At 41.9% G+C, this 18,314-nt stretch overlaps 1 protein-coding gene across 6 annotated transcripts in view; it reads left to right on the top strand.

Annotated features, from left to right (window-relative positions):
* Positions 1-16,665, top strand: part of LOC147018659 (rho GTPase-activating protein 7-like) — a 315,962-nt gene extending 299,297 nt beyond the window's left edge. For 5 of the 6 annotated variants that reach the window (XM_085898557.1, XM_085898556.1, XM_085898559.1 and 2 more), the window contains 7 exons: positions 1,526-1,634; positions 1,736-2,128; positions 2,459-2,620; positions 2,851-2,976; positions 3,418-3,509; positions 6,390-6,572; positions 13,435-16,665. In XM_085898557.1, coding sequence (XP_085754683.1) covers positions 1,526-1,634; positions 1,736-2,128; positions 2,459-2,620; positions 2,851-2,976; positions 3,418-3,509; positions 6,390-6,572; positions 13,435-13,552 — 1,183 coding nt within the window. In that variant the 3' untranslated portion in view covers positions 13,553-16,665. The remainder of the gene's footprint in view (positions 1-1,525; positions 1,635-1,735; positions 2,129-2,458; positions 2,621-2,850; positions 2,977-3,417; positions 3,510-6,389; positions 6,573-13,434) is intronic. The other variant, XM_085898558.1, reaches the window with a different exon arrangement.
* Positions 16,666-18,314: the final 1,649 nt, after the last annotated feature.

Here is an 18,314-nt window from a genome sequence, read left to right as displayed (position 1 = left end):
CCGAGAAAGAATTGTGAGGAGGCACAGATCTGCGGGAGGGCATAAAACAATTTCTAGAGTGTTGAAAGTTCCCAAGAGCACAATGAGCTCCAAGGCATCACATGGTAAGGACCCAGACTTGGTAAGGCAATCTTGGTAAGGCATCGCATGGAAATGGAAAGAATATGGAATGACCCAGACTCTTCCTACAGCTGGCTGTCTGACCAAATTGAGCAACCGGGCAAGAGGGACCTTGGTCAGGGAGGTGACCAAGAACTCAATGACAGAACTACAGAGTTCTTTGGCTGAGATGGGAGAATCTGCCGGAAGGACTAGAGTCTGCAGCACTTCACAAATCTAGGCTTTATGGAAGAGTGCCCAGACAGAAGCCACTCCTGAGAAAAAGACTTATGACAGCATGCCTGGAGTTTGCAAAAAGGCACTTGAAAGATTCTGAGAGCATGAGGCAAAATATTCTGTGGGCTGATGAGACAAACTCTTTGGCCTGAATGCAAAGCACTACATCTGGTGGAAACCGAGCACAGCTCATCACCCATCTAACACCATCCCTCCCGTGAAGCATGGGGGTAGCAGCGTCATGCTATGGGGATGCTTTCCAGCGGCAGGAACTGGGAGACTTGTAAGGACAGAGGGAACAATGAATGGAGCCAAATACAGGCAAATCCTTGAGGAGAACCTGCTTCAATGTGTGGTGAAGATTTGCATTCCAACAGGACAATGACCCCAAGCATACAGCAAAATCCTTGACTTGAATCCCAATGGGAATCTGGAAAGATTTGAATATTGCTGTTCACTGACACTCCCCATCCAACTTGACAGAGCTTGAGCAAATCTGCAAGGAAGAATGGGAGAATATCCCCAAATCCAGATGTGCAAAGCTGATAAGACGTACCCAAGAAAACTCGAAGCTGTAATCGCTGCCAAATGCACTACTACAAAGTATTGACTTGGGGAGGGGGGGGGCTGTTGCATTTAAAATAAAATTTGTTCCATTTTAAATTCAGGCTGTAACACAACAAAATGGGACAAAAGTCAAGGGGTGTGAATACTTTCTGAAGGAACTGTATATATTATATTTAATAACAGAAAAACAAAAATTCAGGAGCGATCAAGGCAACGGTCTGATGCCGATGCACCACCCAAGTTAAATGTCTTGTCCGATTCAACAAATTATCATTTTTATCATCGGTTTTAATTGATCTGAAGCAACTTTCACGTTTTTTTGGTTTTTTTTCTCTCCACAGAACATTTCCTTGTGTCAGGCTGGGACAGACAGATAGACAAACAGACAGCATTAGCCTGTGATGTAGAGATTGTCATTGATAATAAATAATGCTTGATTTGACAAGATTGGAAAAATAAAATAAAAAAGGCTCTGGCTTATCAAGTTTCATCTGCTTAGGAGAATCTACTTGTCATTGGTGCTGATTGCCGTCAGTCACTGTCAGGTTATTCTGAATCTTGGTAAGGCATCTCATGTGAGAACAGCACTCACTATGATGCTGGTGGGTTGTGTGCATCACAGGCAGAGGAAGTACAGCATTGGAAAACCGGACCAGAAAGACCTAAGTGAAAACTTAGCAGCAATTCAGGGCCTGGCGCACATGATCACCGAATGCAAAAGACTTTTTAAGGTGAGAGCCCCAATTGTCATCTCAAGTCTTGTTGTAAATGATGACAACAAAAGACATGTTGAGTCATGTTGCGTATTTCTGCCTTTCCCTGGCCTGCACAGATCCCAGAGGAGGTTGTGGGCCAGTGCCGAGTGTCCTACCTGGAACAGGACACCCAGCCCATTAGTCTGGCAGACCTGGGCCATCCTTGCGATCTGGAGAGCCAGAGGCTTACAGCCTCCACCAGCCCGTTCCCACCTTCACCAGTGCCAACCTTGGGAATGCCGGGCGCCCGGCGGCCATCCCGTTCTTCGGAAGGCGGTGCAGATGAGTATGCGCAAGGTGAAGCAACTGAAGGAGACAATGGAGCTCACAAAGCATGCCCGACTGGTTTGGACTACAGTGCACATTTGGAGAGTTGTGTGCAGGGCCTTCTCAAGGAAGCCAGGGACCGGTTTCGTGGTTGGGTCAACTGTTCATCCATTGAGCCCAGCATTGATCTCGCATACAAAAAGGTATGCCCCATTTGTTTAGCTAATGTACCGATACGTCAAACTCTACGTGACGGATTTAAATTTTTATTTTTTGGCGAAATAACATCTGACTCATGATGTTTTGATCAAACTAAAGTCTAAGAGTTCGCAGGTCACATTTTTCATTCCTTTTTGTTCCTTCGAACTTTCCACTTTATCCATCCTTTCTGACTTACCAACCTTTTGCTTCGTGTTTTCTATCGATGTCCACTTGCTGTTCTTTTTCATACTGTTTATCTCTTCATTCCCTCTGTCCTTCCTTTCCGATCTTTCCTTTCCCAAAATTTCCAACCAAATTTTATTTTACATCAGGATGCTGAGGCTGATGGGCTGCTTGTCCCCAACAGAAGATTACTCACAGCCTTCTCTTTCCTCTATCACCTTTTCTCTGAACTTGCTCCGGTCATTGTCAACGCAGTTCATTCATCCATGGATCAACAACGGCATCCTTCCTACTCTGCCAATCCCCCGCTTGCACGTTTTTATAACTTGAACCTTTTCAGCCTTTCCTGATTATTGTATTTTCACATTTCTATTAAATATTGTTGTTCTTTTTGCCAACTTCTGACCAGTCCACGTGTCTCATACTCGTCTGTTCATCTCGACTCCACTGGATAATCTGCAATTTGATTAGCCACATAAGACTCATGATCAGCAACCCGACTCCGTAACATGCTTCCCCGATCTTTGCCCCCATTTGCTAGGTCGGTGACGGTCATGTGTTGCGCCTGTGGAAGGCTTGCTCTGAGGTTGATGCACCCCCACAGCGCCTGCTTCAACGACTCCGAAATGAAAGGCACCTTTGGGACCCTGACCTGCTTCACTGGCAGGTATGATTTCAGACCCGACTCACTGGGGTTCAAGTTCAATTTTACTCGTCATAACTTGGAGCCCCAATTTTGACTGTCCGCTTCGCACGGCGCTATGCTTTGTTTGATTTCGTAGCTTCAATAAAATGAAATGCTTCAAGAAACCTTGCCTGAGACATTCTGAAGTTCACAAGGAATATAGATGCAGGAGGAGGCCATTCAGCCTATCGTGCCTGCACCACATCAACACCAGAACAATTTATATTAAAAAAGAAAAATGCAAAATTTTAATGGTCCCTCAGAAGTTCTAAATGAAGTAACCTAAAAGTTTCATTCATGGTAGGTAAACGGGGATTGTTCGAGGGAATGCTCGAGTGCTTCTTGAGTGTCTGTGTCACCGTTGTTGAGCCACGTCATTTGGCCATTTGACCTCTGCCTGTGTCCGCACTTGTATGGTGGCAGGTCGTGGAAACACTGGACAACCATACAGAGCTCTTCCGCTATGTACTCGACAGCATGGCGCCACATCCTGCCAGGGATTACTTGGTTCTCAGGTGAGCTGTTTTGTCTCGACAATCCCTTTAGTACAATCTACCCTGTCAAAGAATCTTATTACCTTGCTACAAGCTGGTGTTTCACCTTCGTTCCTTGAATCAAACTTCAAAGTAATTGTGATGAAATTGCTTTTGTTAACCTGAATAATATAACTGGTTAATTTCACGGCCCCACGTTCATTGCACATATGTTCAAGGCTCATTCAGGGTCTTTAGCTCTCATAGTTTTACTCTTTTAGCCTCTCCTTATAGGATAGGGTGAGGCTTATACCTGTTGTAGGTTTTGTTTCTTCAATTAGTGCCCTCAGTTTTAATGGTCCCTCAGTTTCTTACACCCCTAGGAATACTATACCACCCAGCATTTACAGTGCCTTCAAAAAGTATTCACACCCCTCGATTTTTGTCACATTTTATTATGTTACAGCCTGAATGTAAAATAGATGAAATAAAATGTTTTTATCATCGATCCACACAAGATGCCCCATAATGACAAAGTGAAAACATGTTTTTCGAAATTTTTACAAATATATCAAAAATAAGAAGCTGAGATGTCTTGCATCAACTATTCAACCCCTTTGCTATGACATTCCAAATTGAGCTCAGGTGCATCCAATTTCCATTGATCATCCTTGAGATGTCTTCAACTTGATTTGAGTCCACCTGTGGCCAATTCAATTGATTGGACATGATTTAGAAATAAACACACCTTTATATATAAGGTCCCACAGTTGACAGTGCATGTCAGAGCAGAAACTCGACCATGAGGTCCAAGGAACTGTCCATAGAACTCCAAGATATAATTGTGAGGAGGCATAGATCTAGGGAAGGGTATAAAACAATTTCTTGAGTGTTGTCAGAGTGCAAAAGACCTGAGACTGTGGCGAAGATTTACGTTCCAACAGGACAATGACTCCAAGCATACAGCCAAAGCAACACTGGAATGGATTCAGGACAAGAACGTGAAAGTCCTTGAGTGGCCCAGCCAAAACCCAGACTTAAATCCCATTGAGAATCTGTGGAAAGACTTGAAGATTGCTGTTCACTGACGTGCCCCAACCAATTTCACAGAGCTTGAGCATATCTGCAATGAAGAATGAGAGAAAATCCCCAAATCCAGATGTGCAAAGCTGATAGACGTACTCAAGAAAACTCAAAGCTGTAATCGCTGCTAAAGGCGCTTATACAAAGTATTGACTCGGGGGGGGGGGGGGTGGATTGAATAATTATTGAAGCAAGACATTTCGGCTTTTTATTTTTATTAATTTGTCAAAAAATTCTAAAAACATGTTTTCACTTTGTCATTATGGGGTATTGTGTGTCAATCAGTGAAAAAATTTTTTTTAATCTATTTTAAATTCAGGCTGTAACACAACAAAATGTGACAAAAGTGGAGGGGTGTGAATACTTTGTGAAGACACGGTGTTTTTTTTTCTTCTTTTTTCTGCCAATGTCCGAGCTGAATTTCGGAGCCGGCTGGGCCTTTCGGAATGGAATTTTGCATCAATAATGGGAATAAAAAGTATGCGGGGTTGACATAATTGTTTTTGACCTTGACCTCATTTTTAAGGCCAAGACCTAATTATAGACATTTTAACATTTTTCACAACTTGACTAAGGTTTCTCTGATCGTGATGAAATTAACATCGAGGTATTCTAGAATAAGACGCTTAATTTACATCATACCCCCCCTCCCCTAATGAACAAAAAGCACCTTTTTGATCGTAACTTTAATAATTTTTCCCTCCGATTTTCATGATGTTTTATGGATAAAATGTCGATGGGGACACATTTTCTTAATTTACACTCTATCCATAAATGTTGGCGTTCCAGGTCATATGGTGGTCTGAAAAGAATCTGGCCATCATTGGATCATGGGCATCGGGGGAAGCTGATCACTTTGTGATCACAGATATCTAGTTACCTCCACCACCGAAGGTGGACTAAAGTTATGTTTTGACCCCTGTCTGTCTGTTGGCTTGTCTGTGAGCAGTATATCACAAAAAGTTGTGGATGGATTTGGACGAAATTTGCTAGATGGATTGGGCATGTGACGAGGACTAGTTTTGGTGAAGATCTTGATCCGACAATTTTGAAAATGATTCTTCACTATTGACTGATAGGGCTAAAACGATAGATAACACGATATCTTTAAAGGTTATGGACAGATTCGGACTAAATTAGTGGACAGGTTGGGTGTGTGACAATCGATTCGATTTTGGTGAAGATCCAGAAACGAGAATTTTGAGAGATGGGGTCAAAACTAAATATAGCATGATACTTTAAAAAAAAAGTTGTGGACGAGTTACAACAAAACGAGGTGGATGAGTTTGTTAGGTGACAAGAACAGGCCGATTATATTTGGTTCAGGTCCAGATCCAGATCTGGTCTATCAATGGGATACAAAACGTAAACTGTTCAGCCTGGCGCAGGTATGTGCTCGACCGAATAATGTTTCAGTTTAAGTAATGTGATGATCTATAATTATTATGTCGAAGACGTCGGGACAGGCTTTTGATGAGAACATTTCAGTTACATTTACTGATAAGGAGACTAATGCAGTATCAGACATTGATTCAAGAACCTTCTTTTTTAAAGGGGAATGGGGAATTAATCTGCAAATTTCTGCGATTTTAAATGTACATTTTTATTTTATTTCCTTGCTTTCAGCCAATGGAGAGATTAAGAGGAAATCAGAGTTTATATCAGCAATCTTTAATCTTGCATTCAATGTTTTTCTTTGAGTTATGTTTTCCTTCAAAACAAAAACATAGATGTTGCAACGTTGGAGTAAGAATTGATCCAAAATACTTCATTCTGGTATTTGAAATATTTGGGAATGTGAAATTAAATCCCCCCCCCCCGGTTTCGTATTACACCAAGGTCGTGGCAGACTGACCTGCCACGTGGGTGCTGCGTACTTGTCACCACTTCTGTCGAACACCCGGAAGTTCCAGCAGACACAGGAGGTGAAGTGCGTGGGATGGTGCTTGCATCACGTTTCCTCTTGGAACCCGCTGGACCCGGTCGCTCCCGTCTAACCCACATCTGTCGCCTTGACACCAGGTGCTGCACAAACCCATGCAACATGCCACGGTTATGATAGTTGAGGAGACCATCTACGATTTATAATTACTAGAAGCACCCGCTCCCTACGGGAGCTGTCAAGGGGATCATGTTGTTATATTTATGCCTATTTTACTCCAAGGGGTCCCAGGATTACACACCCAAAAAATGGTTGTGATCGGTTCAGCCGTTTTTGCGGTACCTGGTAACAGACGGACGGACAGATGGTGAATTATAGTAAGATGAAGGTTGTGGAATTTTGTTTTTGTACATCTCGGCAGAAAGCAAAAAAAATAATAACTAGAACTACGTTGTCGATGGCACACCATCGCATATTCCCGTGCGCATTGCTTTGTCCCATTAACGCTAGGTGAAATTTTATTGATTTAATAAGCAATAAGACAATTTTTTTTAATCGACCCCCATGACCCCAACCCCTCTGGCCCGGTCCCTAGGGGTCATATCAAAAATCTGAAAGTGTTGTGCCCTTCCCCATACATATATCTACTATGTCCCAACGTTTCAAGTTCCTATTTCAAACGGTGTAGGAGGAGTTACAGGGTAAGACGCATGGACGGACGGACGGCGGAGACAATCACAATATTCCCGCTTTTCTTCGAAAGCATGGGAATAATAAAAGGGTGAGTTGGCCTACTTCATGCTTTCATCTGAGGCCATAATTTACAATGCTGGTATTTGAGGCCCTACATACAACAAACTCATGAAAAACTAAAAGCGCATTCAGTAGAGCGCATACCTCCACCACGCAATGCCTGAACCAGGAGAACATATCAGGCCCAATACATTTTTGAGATATCATGCTATATATCGTTTTTGGCCCGATCTCTCGATGGTGAAGAATCACCTCAAAAAATTTGAGTAGTCGGATCCGGATCCAGATCTTCACCAAAATCTAATCAGTTCGGCCTTGTCACACACCCAACCTGTCCACAAAATTTCATCCGGATCCGTCCACGTTTTTGAGATATACTGCACACAAACAAACAAAGACAAAGGGGTGAAAACATAACCTCCTTCACCTTCGGTGATGGAGGTAATAAACATGTAAAATAAATATGAAGCATTTTAACATTGAAATAAACATGAAATAAAATAAATAGTGTAAATTAAATAAAAACACAGGACTTTTACCTTTTAAATTTAGAACAGCGAGATGGGTGAGGTGAAGAACATGACGTACTCGTACTGTACTCTGCTGTAAATATAAACAAACCACAAGACTTAGCTCGGGATCATAATGCTGTTGGAGTGGAGAATGGGGAGCAGGGGAAGGATGAGTGAGGGAGGAGTGGGGGGGGGGGGAATTCAGCGATCACAAGAGCAGTATTGGCTTTCCGACTAAGTCACTTGCGGCAACGCCACATAAGAGAAGGGTAACGTCGCTGATCTTTCATGTTTGGCGGTGAAGGTATTGGATGGTGTGGGTGCTTTCTGGTGTGTGGGTGTAATTTTTATTTTTTTCTGTTGGTGTGCATTGTTTCTTTTTGTCTTCCATCTCTCTTTCCTTTTCTTAGTCTAAGGAGGGGTGAATCTTGTAAATCGTTTTTGTGAGTATTACCTGGATGAGTTTGAGGGGAGAGGAGCAGCAGCCAAAATTCAAATCCTATCCAGGTTCCTCCTGATAACTATCTTTGTCTATTTGGGTTCTTCTTGATACTCCAGTACTGTATTTGGTCAGCTATTTGATGGCATCCTCTCCCAGAATATCCCATCTCGTCAGCATTAAAAACCTACTCTGGAATAAATCCCTTCGCCTTGATTAGTATTAGTTCCATGAGTTGCGGTGGGTAGTTTTTCACACCATCATGGTCGGCCGATGCTGCTTCCCCGACTGTCACATGATGGAGGCCGTATCCTCTTGAATTTCTCAAACCAGTCCTTGGAGCCTTCAGCTTGATTACCGCATTTCGGGAAGTGCCTTTTTTGATCAGATTTGATTGGGATGCTGGAACGGCGAAAAAGCACGACCATTACAATGCTAAAGTGGCAATTATTCAGTCAAAACACTGGTGAGGTGACGTGGTTTGAGAATGAAGCATGAGAACAGGTGGTTGAGTCTGAGTGTCAGAAAATAAGGGTTTGAGAATGAGGTTCGAATGCCGACTTGGAAAATGAAGGTTTGGGAATGAGGAAGAGAACAATGGGGAAGGTAATACCAACAATCATTGACCCCTAATGGCGGCCCATAGATTTCACCTCAAGCCAACTGATATAACAACTCGATCTTTTTGCCCAACATCATAACCATTCTCTGCCTTTTGGCACAACTAACTTTGTCCATCACTTTACTTTTGGGCGCCATAAAAAGTGGTTCATAAAAAACAACACGAGGCTCGTAATGGGACATAATCGTCCATGCATGGGACACAAACGATGACTCATCTCGGCTCAAAAACAAGATTGGTCGAAATAAAATCCTGCGATAACAAAATCAGAACAATAGGTTGCACACGATTGGTCAAAACCTGCAATACAGTCAAGACTCCTCAAATATCTAGGGCACAACAGAACAAAAGGAATATTCGAAAGAGAAGGAGAAACACGAACAGCAGGGCCAGGGGAAAAAATGGATGAAACTAGAACGGGCACTCAGTAGAGCGCATACCTTCGCCAACGCTACATTTTGCCCCCCCCCCACCCCCAGAAACCATTGATTGTGAGGGTATTTAATCCCATACCACATCTGCCATCTCATATGTGTTATGATGGCTTAAAAACATTAAATTTCCTGCTGTTTGACACTGATTCACGTACATTGTACAATTTCTGCATGAACTCCCTGACCTTTTTGGGTGTCGGTGTCAAGTCAATCTGATGACAACTGGTCATATTATAAGAAATTCTTTTCTGGCATTTTAGGGGCATTTAGCAGACATGAGTTTGTTTTTCTAAATAAGTTATTTATTGTGAACAAACAAACATTCATTGCACAAAAATGACGATTTTGACCTTTTCATGATCTCAAACTTGACCTTTGTACTCTTAATTTTGTAATTGGTATTAGGGTGTGGGGAACAGAACAGTCAACATTTTGGTGTTGGTTTCATGCAAATCAGATAAGAATTGACCGTGTTATGACTAAAACCGCACATTTTGCAATGTCGTGACCCCCCCCCCTGACCTTTGACTCCCAACCGCTAATAAGGGTTATTACGTCATTGTGTCATGTCACATATCACAAGATGGGGCATTGAATTCTGAACATTTTGGCATTAGTTTCATGCAAATTGGATACAAATTGACTATGGTAAAAAGACGATTTTGACCTTTTCATGACCTTGACCTTTGACCCGATCGCTCCCAAAATCTAATCAAATGGTCCTCAGATAATAACCAATCATCCCACCAAATTTGCTGCGATTCAGTTCAATACTTTTGGAGTTATGCGAATAACAAACAAACACACATATTCACAAATAAATAAATAAATAAATGTCACCCTCATGGTGACCCATATCTTGCCAAAAGGTGACCACGTGTGACTTCTTTAAGGTCACACTGAGGTGAACAGAGCTTCTATCCACCAGGAGCGACTCCTTGAGGAATATCTGCCTACGAGAGATTCCAATGAGAATCGTTCTACAGAGTAACCATGAAAAATATGCTTTTCCCTCATAACGTCACCAAATGACGTCATAATGTTTCAAGCTTGACATATCTAGAAAGCACTCATAGAGGTGTTCAATTTGAGGTACTACACGATATGGTTCCTAAAACTTGAAAATTTGACCTTGGGGTCAAATATGTTTGACCTGAGGTGCTAACCATGAAGGTCAAGGCCAATCGCCACCAAAAATTAATCAGCTGAGCGCCAGACCATGAACTATATTCCCATGAAGTTTGAAGACGATCCGATCAAAATCACTCAAAAAATAAGGGTTTCGTCGACTCCCCTGATTTGCGACAAAGTGACCTTGACCTTGACCTTGACCTTTCACCTTGACCTTCAAAATTTTATGCGCTGAAAGGGACCTCTATAGGCCTCTGATATGCGAAGTTACAAAAATTTCCAATGATGACTGTGCTCTGCAGAGTGATTTATACGTGATTACAGACAAAACAAAAAAAAACATATGAAGGTCAAGGCCAATCGCCACCAAAAATTAATCAGCTGAGCGCCAGACCATGAACTATATTCCCATGAAGTTTGAGGACGATCCGATCAAAATTACTCAAAAAATAAGGGTTTCGTCAACTCCCCTGATTTGTGACAAAGTGACCTTGACCTTTGACCTTGACCTTTAAAATTTTGTGCACTGAAAGGGACCTCTATAGGCCTCTGATATGCGAAGTTATAAAAATTTCCGATGATAACTGCTCTGCAGAATTTTTTATACGTGATTACAGACAAACAAACAAACAAAAAAAAAACATACAGGCTGACCAACATATCTTGCAAAAACTTCGTTTTGGCAAGATAATAAATACACAGCGATCAAAACATAACCTTCGCAACAAAGTTTGCGAAGGTAAAAAGACAGAGGGGATGCGGGTACGAATGAGGGGTAGGGGGAAATGCACGGGGTGGACAACATGGATACAACAGGCAAACTCAGGAAGGAAAAACTGAAAATTAGGCTGGGGAAGGGATAGTTTAATGGGGGAAGAAAATAATATGATTTTGGTTGGGGGATGATCTGAGATGGTGGTGAATGGATGTTTTGAAGACCTGGAGGAAATAATGAGATTGAAGAGAATGTTGGAAGTTGATTCCACAGGTGGGGGGGGGGGAAAGGTGAACAGTGTTTTTGCAATTTGGGAGTTTCACCAGAAGGGGGTTGATTGTGCACCATGTGATTTCTGCAGAAACCTGGTGGGGGCAGAGGGGAGCATGGGAAGAGCAAAGGGTGCAAGACCAGAAAGGCAGCAGTAGAAGACAGACAGACAGACCACAGACCTGTCTGCAATGATAAAGTCAAAGATCCATAGGATCAGTTTCATCACTGGAGATGCTAATGATCTTCAATGCCTTGGTTTCCATGGCATCAAGCTGAGCAAGGTGTGAGGCAGGGGCACCAGGCTGGAGGGGAGAGCAGTACTCTATCAAACTGTGGACGAAGGCCTTGAAGGTGGCTGAGTTCAGGTGGGCCATGGAAGGTCTTCACATGATGGAGGATGCCCAGTTATCCACTGGCTTTGGAGGCTAACTTTGAAATATAATTTGCCTAATAAAGATCATATTGGCCATCCATGCCATACAAGTCAGCTCAGGAATAGCGATGCACCATTTTGCACCAAATTAGTCTGCTCACACCATTGTAATGATTCAAAGTAGGAAGACTTGAACTACTGTTCCTTCCTCACACAATGTTCATCACACTGTCTCTGGGGGCATTGACAAGGTACCACCATCAGGTTGGACAGTTCATGGAGAGACCTCATTCATCTCATCCAATGGCTACAATCCCTCATGAGCATAGTTATATTGTCATCCTTGTCAGAAGGAACCACTTTTCAGTTTTCAACAAAATGATCTTTCCAGAGTTATCTGTAAAGAGCAATCAACCATAAAAGTTCAATCTATACAGTTCAAAACAGATGGGGAGGGGGATTGGTTTTGGATGGGGAGGTCATCCATCAAGCTGCAGACATCACTGATGAACTCCAACTTTATTGAGGTCGCAGTGATGCCTGTAGTTTGATGTCCAGATCACTACTGCACATTCCTCCAACACAGGGCCATCGACAGTTTATTTCACACCTATTTGTTTCGCATTAAGCGAAACCGCCATTGGATGGTGAACCGTTGGCAACATGTTCTCTCCACTGACTTGTCTAAGTTCGACCTAGGCTTTAACGATGTACATGCTCGAGTGGAGAATACTTTGCTTATTGTGCCATTTGGCAGCATGATTAATTTTGGTGGTGCAGCCTGATTATGCAGGCTGACATTCAACTTGGCTGAAGAACTGATGCATCATTTGGAGAGGTGTTATAATTGGTTTCAGATACGTGGATGAGATCATTATAGGCACATTCATCCCTCTGGCCCAACATGAAGATCCCGACCTAATCTTTATGGATGACAACACCCATCCACACGATGCAGATGTTGTCAGAATTGCACTTCAAGACCACATCAATCACATGTACCGGGCCTGCAAAAATCTCCGGACCTCACTCGATTGAACTTGTTTTCGACATTTTTAGATGTGTTTGTCATCACCAAGTGTGCCGACAGTCTCTTGATCAACTGAAATTGTCCCTGCAGGTCTAATGATGCCGTTTGATTTTGGAGCCAACAAGATGTACATGAGCTTGTGTTGGGGTCATTGTTGATGCACGTTATTAAAGCCGTTTATATGCCGATGTAAACTTATCTGCGATCATTTATAGACTGACATCGTTGCCATTTTGCATGTTAATTTAACACAGCCATGTTGTTTCTGCACAAAAACTTAATTTTTTTTTTTTCATTGACATTATGCTTGATCATGGAGTGCACAGATCAATGTGCTGTTCCTCAACCACAACATGATTACTTTTGAATTGACTGTGAAAACATGACAAGGTTCAAAACTGTTGTTGCTTAATTGATTTAGTATGTAGAAATTCACCTACAACCCTTTAACATTGTATAAATGGAATGAGAGGGGGAGACGGAGGGGGTAAGGGGGAGACGGAGGACACAATGGGAGACAGGGACGGAGGGCTCAAATTGCCAAAGACACATGTTGGAAAGTTCGATCACTTTCACTTAAAGGAAAGTGAGAAAGCTTGTATTTTAAACGTTTACATACAAGCACACAGTTGCATAGTAATTGGTGTGCGTGCGTGTGCCAGTCAGAATTGGACATGTTTTCAAGGCTAACGACATGTCCTGTCATTTGTTTGTTTGCAGGGGGCGATCGTCTGACTGGTACAACAAAGCTTTTGGGCACTTGTGTGCAATGGAAATTGCACGGATAAGAGACTCGTTCAAGAAGACGAAGGCAGATTTGCCTGAAACCAAAGTTTGAGCCATATGGGGTTTCCAAAGAATACAAAGGAGGACGTTGCATTTGCAATAAAATGGTGCAATACAGGATGCAATGCCATCTTGTGATACCACCACGTTTTCTTCGATCACAATTCAATATTGAGCTGCGAAGAAATTCAGAACAATCTGTGTAGGCTTTTGATATGGAGTATTATGTTATGGTGACTCCAGGTAGAATGAGGTTACAAAGTTGGTGAGCGAGTAAGTGGATTGGGCTAGTAACGTTTGAATAGCACGACGTGGACTGCGCAGTAGTAATAATCAGAGGATTTTGCGAGACATAGGTGCAAACCCAAATGGATGAACGTTATCTGTTGAGTTAGCCGCATTCTCTTTCCAAAAGATTTGCAGCTGCTACAACTTCACGTTGAGATGTGTGTTCTTGCACGACCTTTTCAAGGAGTGGATGGACCTCTTGCAAGTGGTGTCGGCGATGCCGGAAGTCTATGCACTACGTGGTTCTGGACGAGTAACACTATGCAGGTGCACTCCCATCGTGTACGAACCTCAGAGGTTTGGATCGAGAGATCACCTGATCGCCCTATCATTAAAAGACTCGATTTCTCCACAAGCACGTCGATCTTCCAGATCTGCAATGTTTTACACACTCGTATTAAAAGCAGACCGAGAATCCCGAAACGTTTTCTCTCCTCATTTGAAACTAAGGGAACTTACCGGTGAATATTCTGAAGACAATCAACCAAATACCCAAAGATTATATTTTTCATTATTGTTACAAGAGCATGTACTTTATTTATTACCCCTGATAACTAAGCCATATTGACTTCAAAAGGGGAAGAATAAAACAGAAGTGGTGGTCTCTTGTTGGCTTTGCATTGCACTGTCAATGATGGGATTTACTTGTTTTAACAAATAAAATGTGGTTGTTTTAGTAGTTGCTTCAACTTGGGCTGATGTTGTTTAAGCAATCCCATGCACATGTCAGGTTGTCTTGGTTTCAATTCTCATGTGGGATGTTGATGGAAGTTTGCACAATGATGGATGTGGCAGTAGTAACAGGAACGTGTGTGTGTGCGTGTGTCTTTTATATCGGATGTAAACCTCATCCTTAACTACCTCTTAACATCGAGAGATTTGTTGTAAATCCCGAGATGCTGAGGGTTTTATGTTCCTGTTCCATAATTTCTCTGCGATGGATGCCTGATCGATTAATTAATCTGCCATTGAGCATTAAAATCCAACCAAGTTGAGGACATCAGTTTGGATATCACGGTGACTTTCTTGAGGTCATTCGGATGTCCCCCCCCCCCTCAAAATCCCAAAGGTCCTATTTTGACTTTGTGAAGCAGGAGAAAGATGTCTGTTTTTGGTCAGCAGACAGACATCCCCACTCTTATTACCCCAAAGACAAAAATTCAGGTCGTACCCATTTATCCCAACAACCGTCTGAATTAATCGGGTCATTTGAAGCACACATCAGAGAAATATTGGACTTGCCTTTCAAAGAGCTAAGCCTCTGTAGAGATTAGATGAATTTGATGATGTGTTTGTGTTGTACAAGGATGAATTTGATGATGATGTATGTGTTGTTCATGGATGAATTTGATGATGTATGTGTTGTTCAAGGATGAATTTGATGATGATGATGATGATGATGATGTGTGTGTGTGTTTTGTACAAGGATGAATTTGATGATGATGTGTATATGTGTGTGTGTGTGTGTGTTGTACAAGGATGAATTTGATGATGATCATTGTGTGTGTGTGTGTGTGTGTGTGTGTGTGTGTGTGTGTGTGTGTGTGTGTGTGTGTGTGTGTGTGTGTGTGTGTGTGTGTGTGTGTGTGTGTGTTGTACAAGGATGGATTTGATGATGTATGTGTTGTTCAAGGATGAATTTGATGATGATGTGTGTGTGTTGTACAAGGATGAATTTGATGATGTGTGTGTGTGTTGTACAAGGATGAATTTGATGATGTGTGTGTGTGTGTGTGTGTGTGTGTGTGTGTGTGTGTGTGTGTGTGTGTGTGTGTGTGTGTGTGTGTGTGTGTGTGTGTGTGTGTGTTGTACAAGGATGAATTTGATGATGTATGTGTTGTTCATGGATGAATTTGATGATGTATGTATTCAAGGATGAATTTGATGATGTGTGTATATGTGTGTGTGTTGTACACTGATGAATTTGATGATGTGTATATGTGTGTGTGTTGTACAAGGATGAATTTGATGATGTATGTGTTCAAGGATGAATTTGATGATGATGTGTATATGTGTGTGTGTGTGTGTGTGTGTGTGTGTGTGTGTGTGTGTGTGTGTGTGTGTGTGTGTGTGTGTGTGTGTGTGTGTTGTACAAGGATGAATTTGATGATGTATGTGTTGTTCATGGATGAATTTGATGATGTATGTATTCAAGGATGAATTTGATGATGTGTGTATATGTGTGTGTGTTGTACACTGATGAATTTGATGATGTGTATATGTGTGTGTGTGTTGTACAAGGATGAATTTGATGATGTATGTGTTCAAGGATGAATTTGATGATGATGTGTATATGTGTGTGTGTGTGTGTGTGTTGTACAAGGATGAATTTGATGATGATGATGATGGTGTGTCTGTGTTGTACAAGGATGAATTTGATGATGTATGTGTTGTTCATGGATGAATTTGATGATGTATGTGTTGTTCAAGGATGAATTTGATGATGATGATGTGTATGGGTGTGTGTGTGTGTGTGTGTGTGTGTTGTACAAGGATTAATTTGATGATGGTGTGTGTGTGTGTGTGTGTGTGTGTGTTGTACCAGGATGAATTTGATGATGTGTATATGTGTGTGTTGTACAAGGATGAATTTGATGATGTGCATGATCTAAAAGAATGAATTGTGGATTTTCTTTTTTTGTAATACTAATGCTGCCAAGCCATACATGTGTGTGACCAAATGTTGTAACCAAGACGAGGTGAATTTTACCTCCTCAAAACACTCAGTATTATATTATGCTTGCAAAAAAATTGATTGCTTGTAAGTAAGTATTTATACTGCAATCCATATATTTTATATACAATATTTTATGTCCCTTTCATTTGTAAATACGTTTATGATTTTTAAGTCGGAATAATAAAACCATTGGATGATGATTGTTGTTTGCTCGTCTTTTTAGCCCCCGTTGGACTTAGTCTGAAATGGGGGCTTATAGATTTGGTCTTGTTGTGCGTGTGCGTATGCACATGCGTGCGCGCGCCCGCAACCATATCTCGGACGTATATGGACCGATTATATTAGTAGTTGGCACAAAGACAACACACGATGGTATACATAGCACATCATTTTGTTTCACGATGCAATCAGATGGCTGACCGGCGACCATTTTAGTTGTAAAAAAAACCCCAATGTTGTTCAACCTTGGCAAACAGATAATGAATGAAGGCTTACATTTGCGTGTCTTCTTTTCTCGAGACCAGATCCAAGATGGCGGACATTTTGTTACTTAAATGTGTCCCCAACCAACTATGTCTCAGACATGCATGGTCCGATTTTATGCCTGGTGTTGGCTTAATAGTTCAGGTGGCAGGCTTGGGATCCTCGGGTCCTGAGTTCAAATCCCGCTCAGCTGGACAGACAGACACACACCAATACCAGGTGGGGTTCACTCTACCTTTCATCCTTCCGAGGTCGGCAAAATGAGTGTCCGCTTGCTGGTATACTGTGTCAGAGTGACAACCTGTCCAGGATTGTGTCCAAAAGCCAAGGAGACTGCTTGGGCAGCGCCAACGCTCTGCACAGAGTATGGTCCCGATGGATGGATGGTCCAATTTTATACAAACTTGGCATACACGTGCTCCTCACTTTATTTTGCGATCTGATCAAAGATGGCCAACTGGTGGCCAGTTTCATTGTGAAAAACAATAACAACCCGGTATCGAACATGTCCTCAACCATTTCTCAGACATGCAGTTACTGATCTTATTCAAACTTGGCACACAGATAATGAATGATGGCTTACATATGCACGTCATTCTTTTTCGAGATCAGATAGAAGATGGCCGACTGGAGGCCATTTTGTTATTTAAACATGTCCCTGACCATTTCTCGGACATGCATGGTCCGATTTTGTTCAATCGTGGCACAAGCACAATACATGATGGCATACACTTGCACCTAACTTTGTTTTGCGATCTGATCAAAGATGGTAGACTGGTGGCCATTTTACTTGAAAATAAATATGGGCTAGCCCTTTAACTCCATACGGAAAAATTACAAAAACAGGAGCAGGAGGAGACAAGTCTGAAGACGACGATGGTTCACGAGCGGTATTTGACGATGTAGATTGTTTCAGAAGTCAAGGATGAGACAATGTGATAATGTTTGACCAAGTTATAAAAGTGATCAACATGATGTGGTACGAGTGACAGGTTATTAGCTGCAAAATGTCGAAAACCGGTTTCGTTCAACAACTTAAAAAAATTGACCTTTGCATAACCTTTAAAGGTCACAAAACAATGTTGTGAACATTAAAATAAGGAAACAGGATACGTGCTATAGCTTATTGGAGTTAGTTTGTCGAAAACCCGGTTAGATTCCCACAACTTTGAAAATTTGACCTTTGTGACCTTTAAAGGTCAAAGGTCAAGGATTATGACCTTTGGTGCAAAACTTCCTCTGGAACATTCCAGGAACAATATAACGTCATATAGGCTTAATGGCATTTCACACTCATCGCATTATCCATACTTTGATGAAATCAGCGTAAAAACAAACTTGAAGGGGGCACCACGGGCAAGGTGTT

This window comes from Eptatretus burgeri, chromosome 10 (assembly GCF_056783735.1).
Source record: "Eptatretus burgeri isolate ZD-2024b chromosome 10, Ebu_testis_v1, whole genome shotgun sequence".
NCBI lineage: Eukaryota > Metazoa > Chordata > Myxini > Myxiniformes > Myxinidae > Eptatretus > Eptatretus burgeri.
This window is presented reverse-complemented; position numbering and strand designations above follow the sequence as displayed.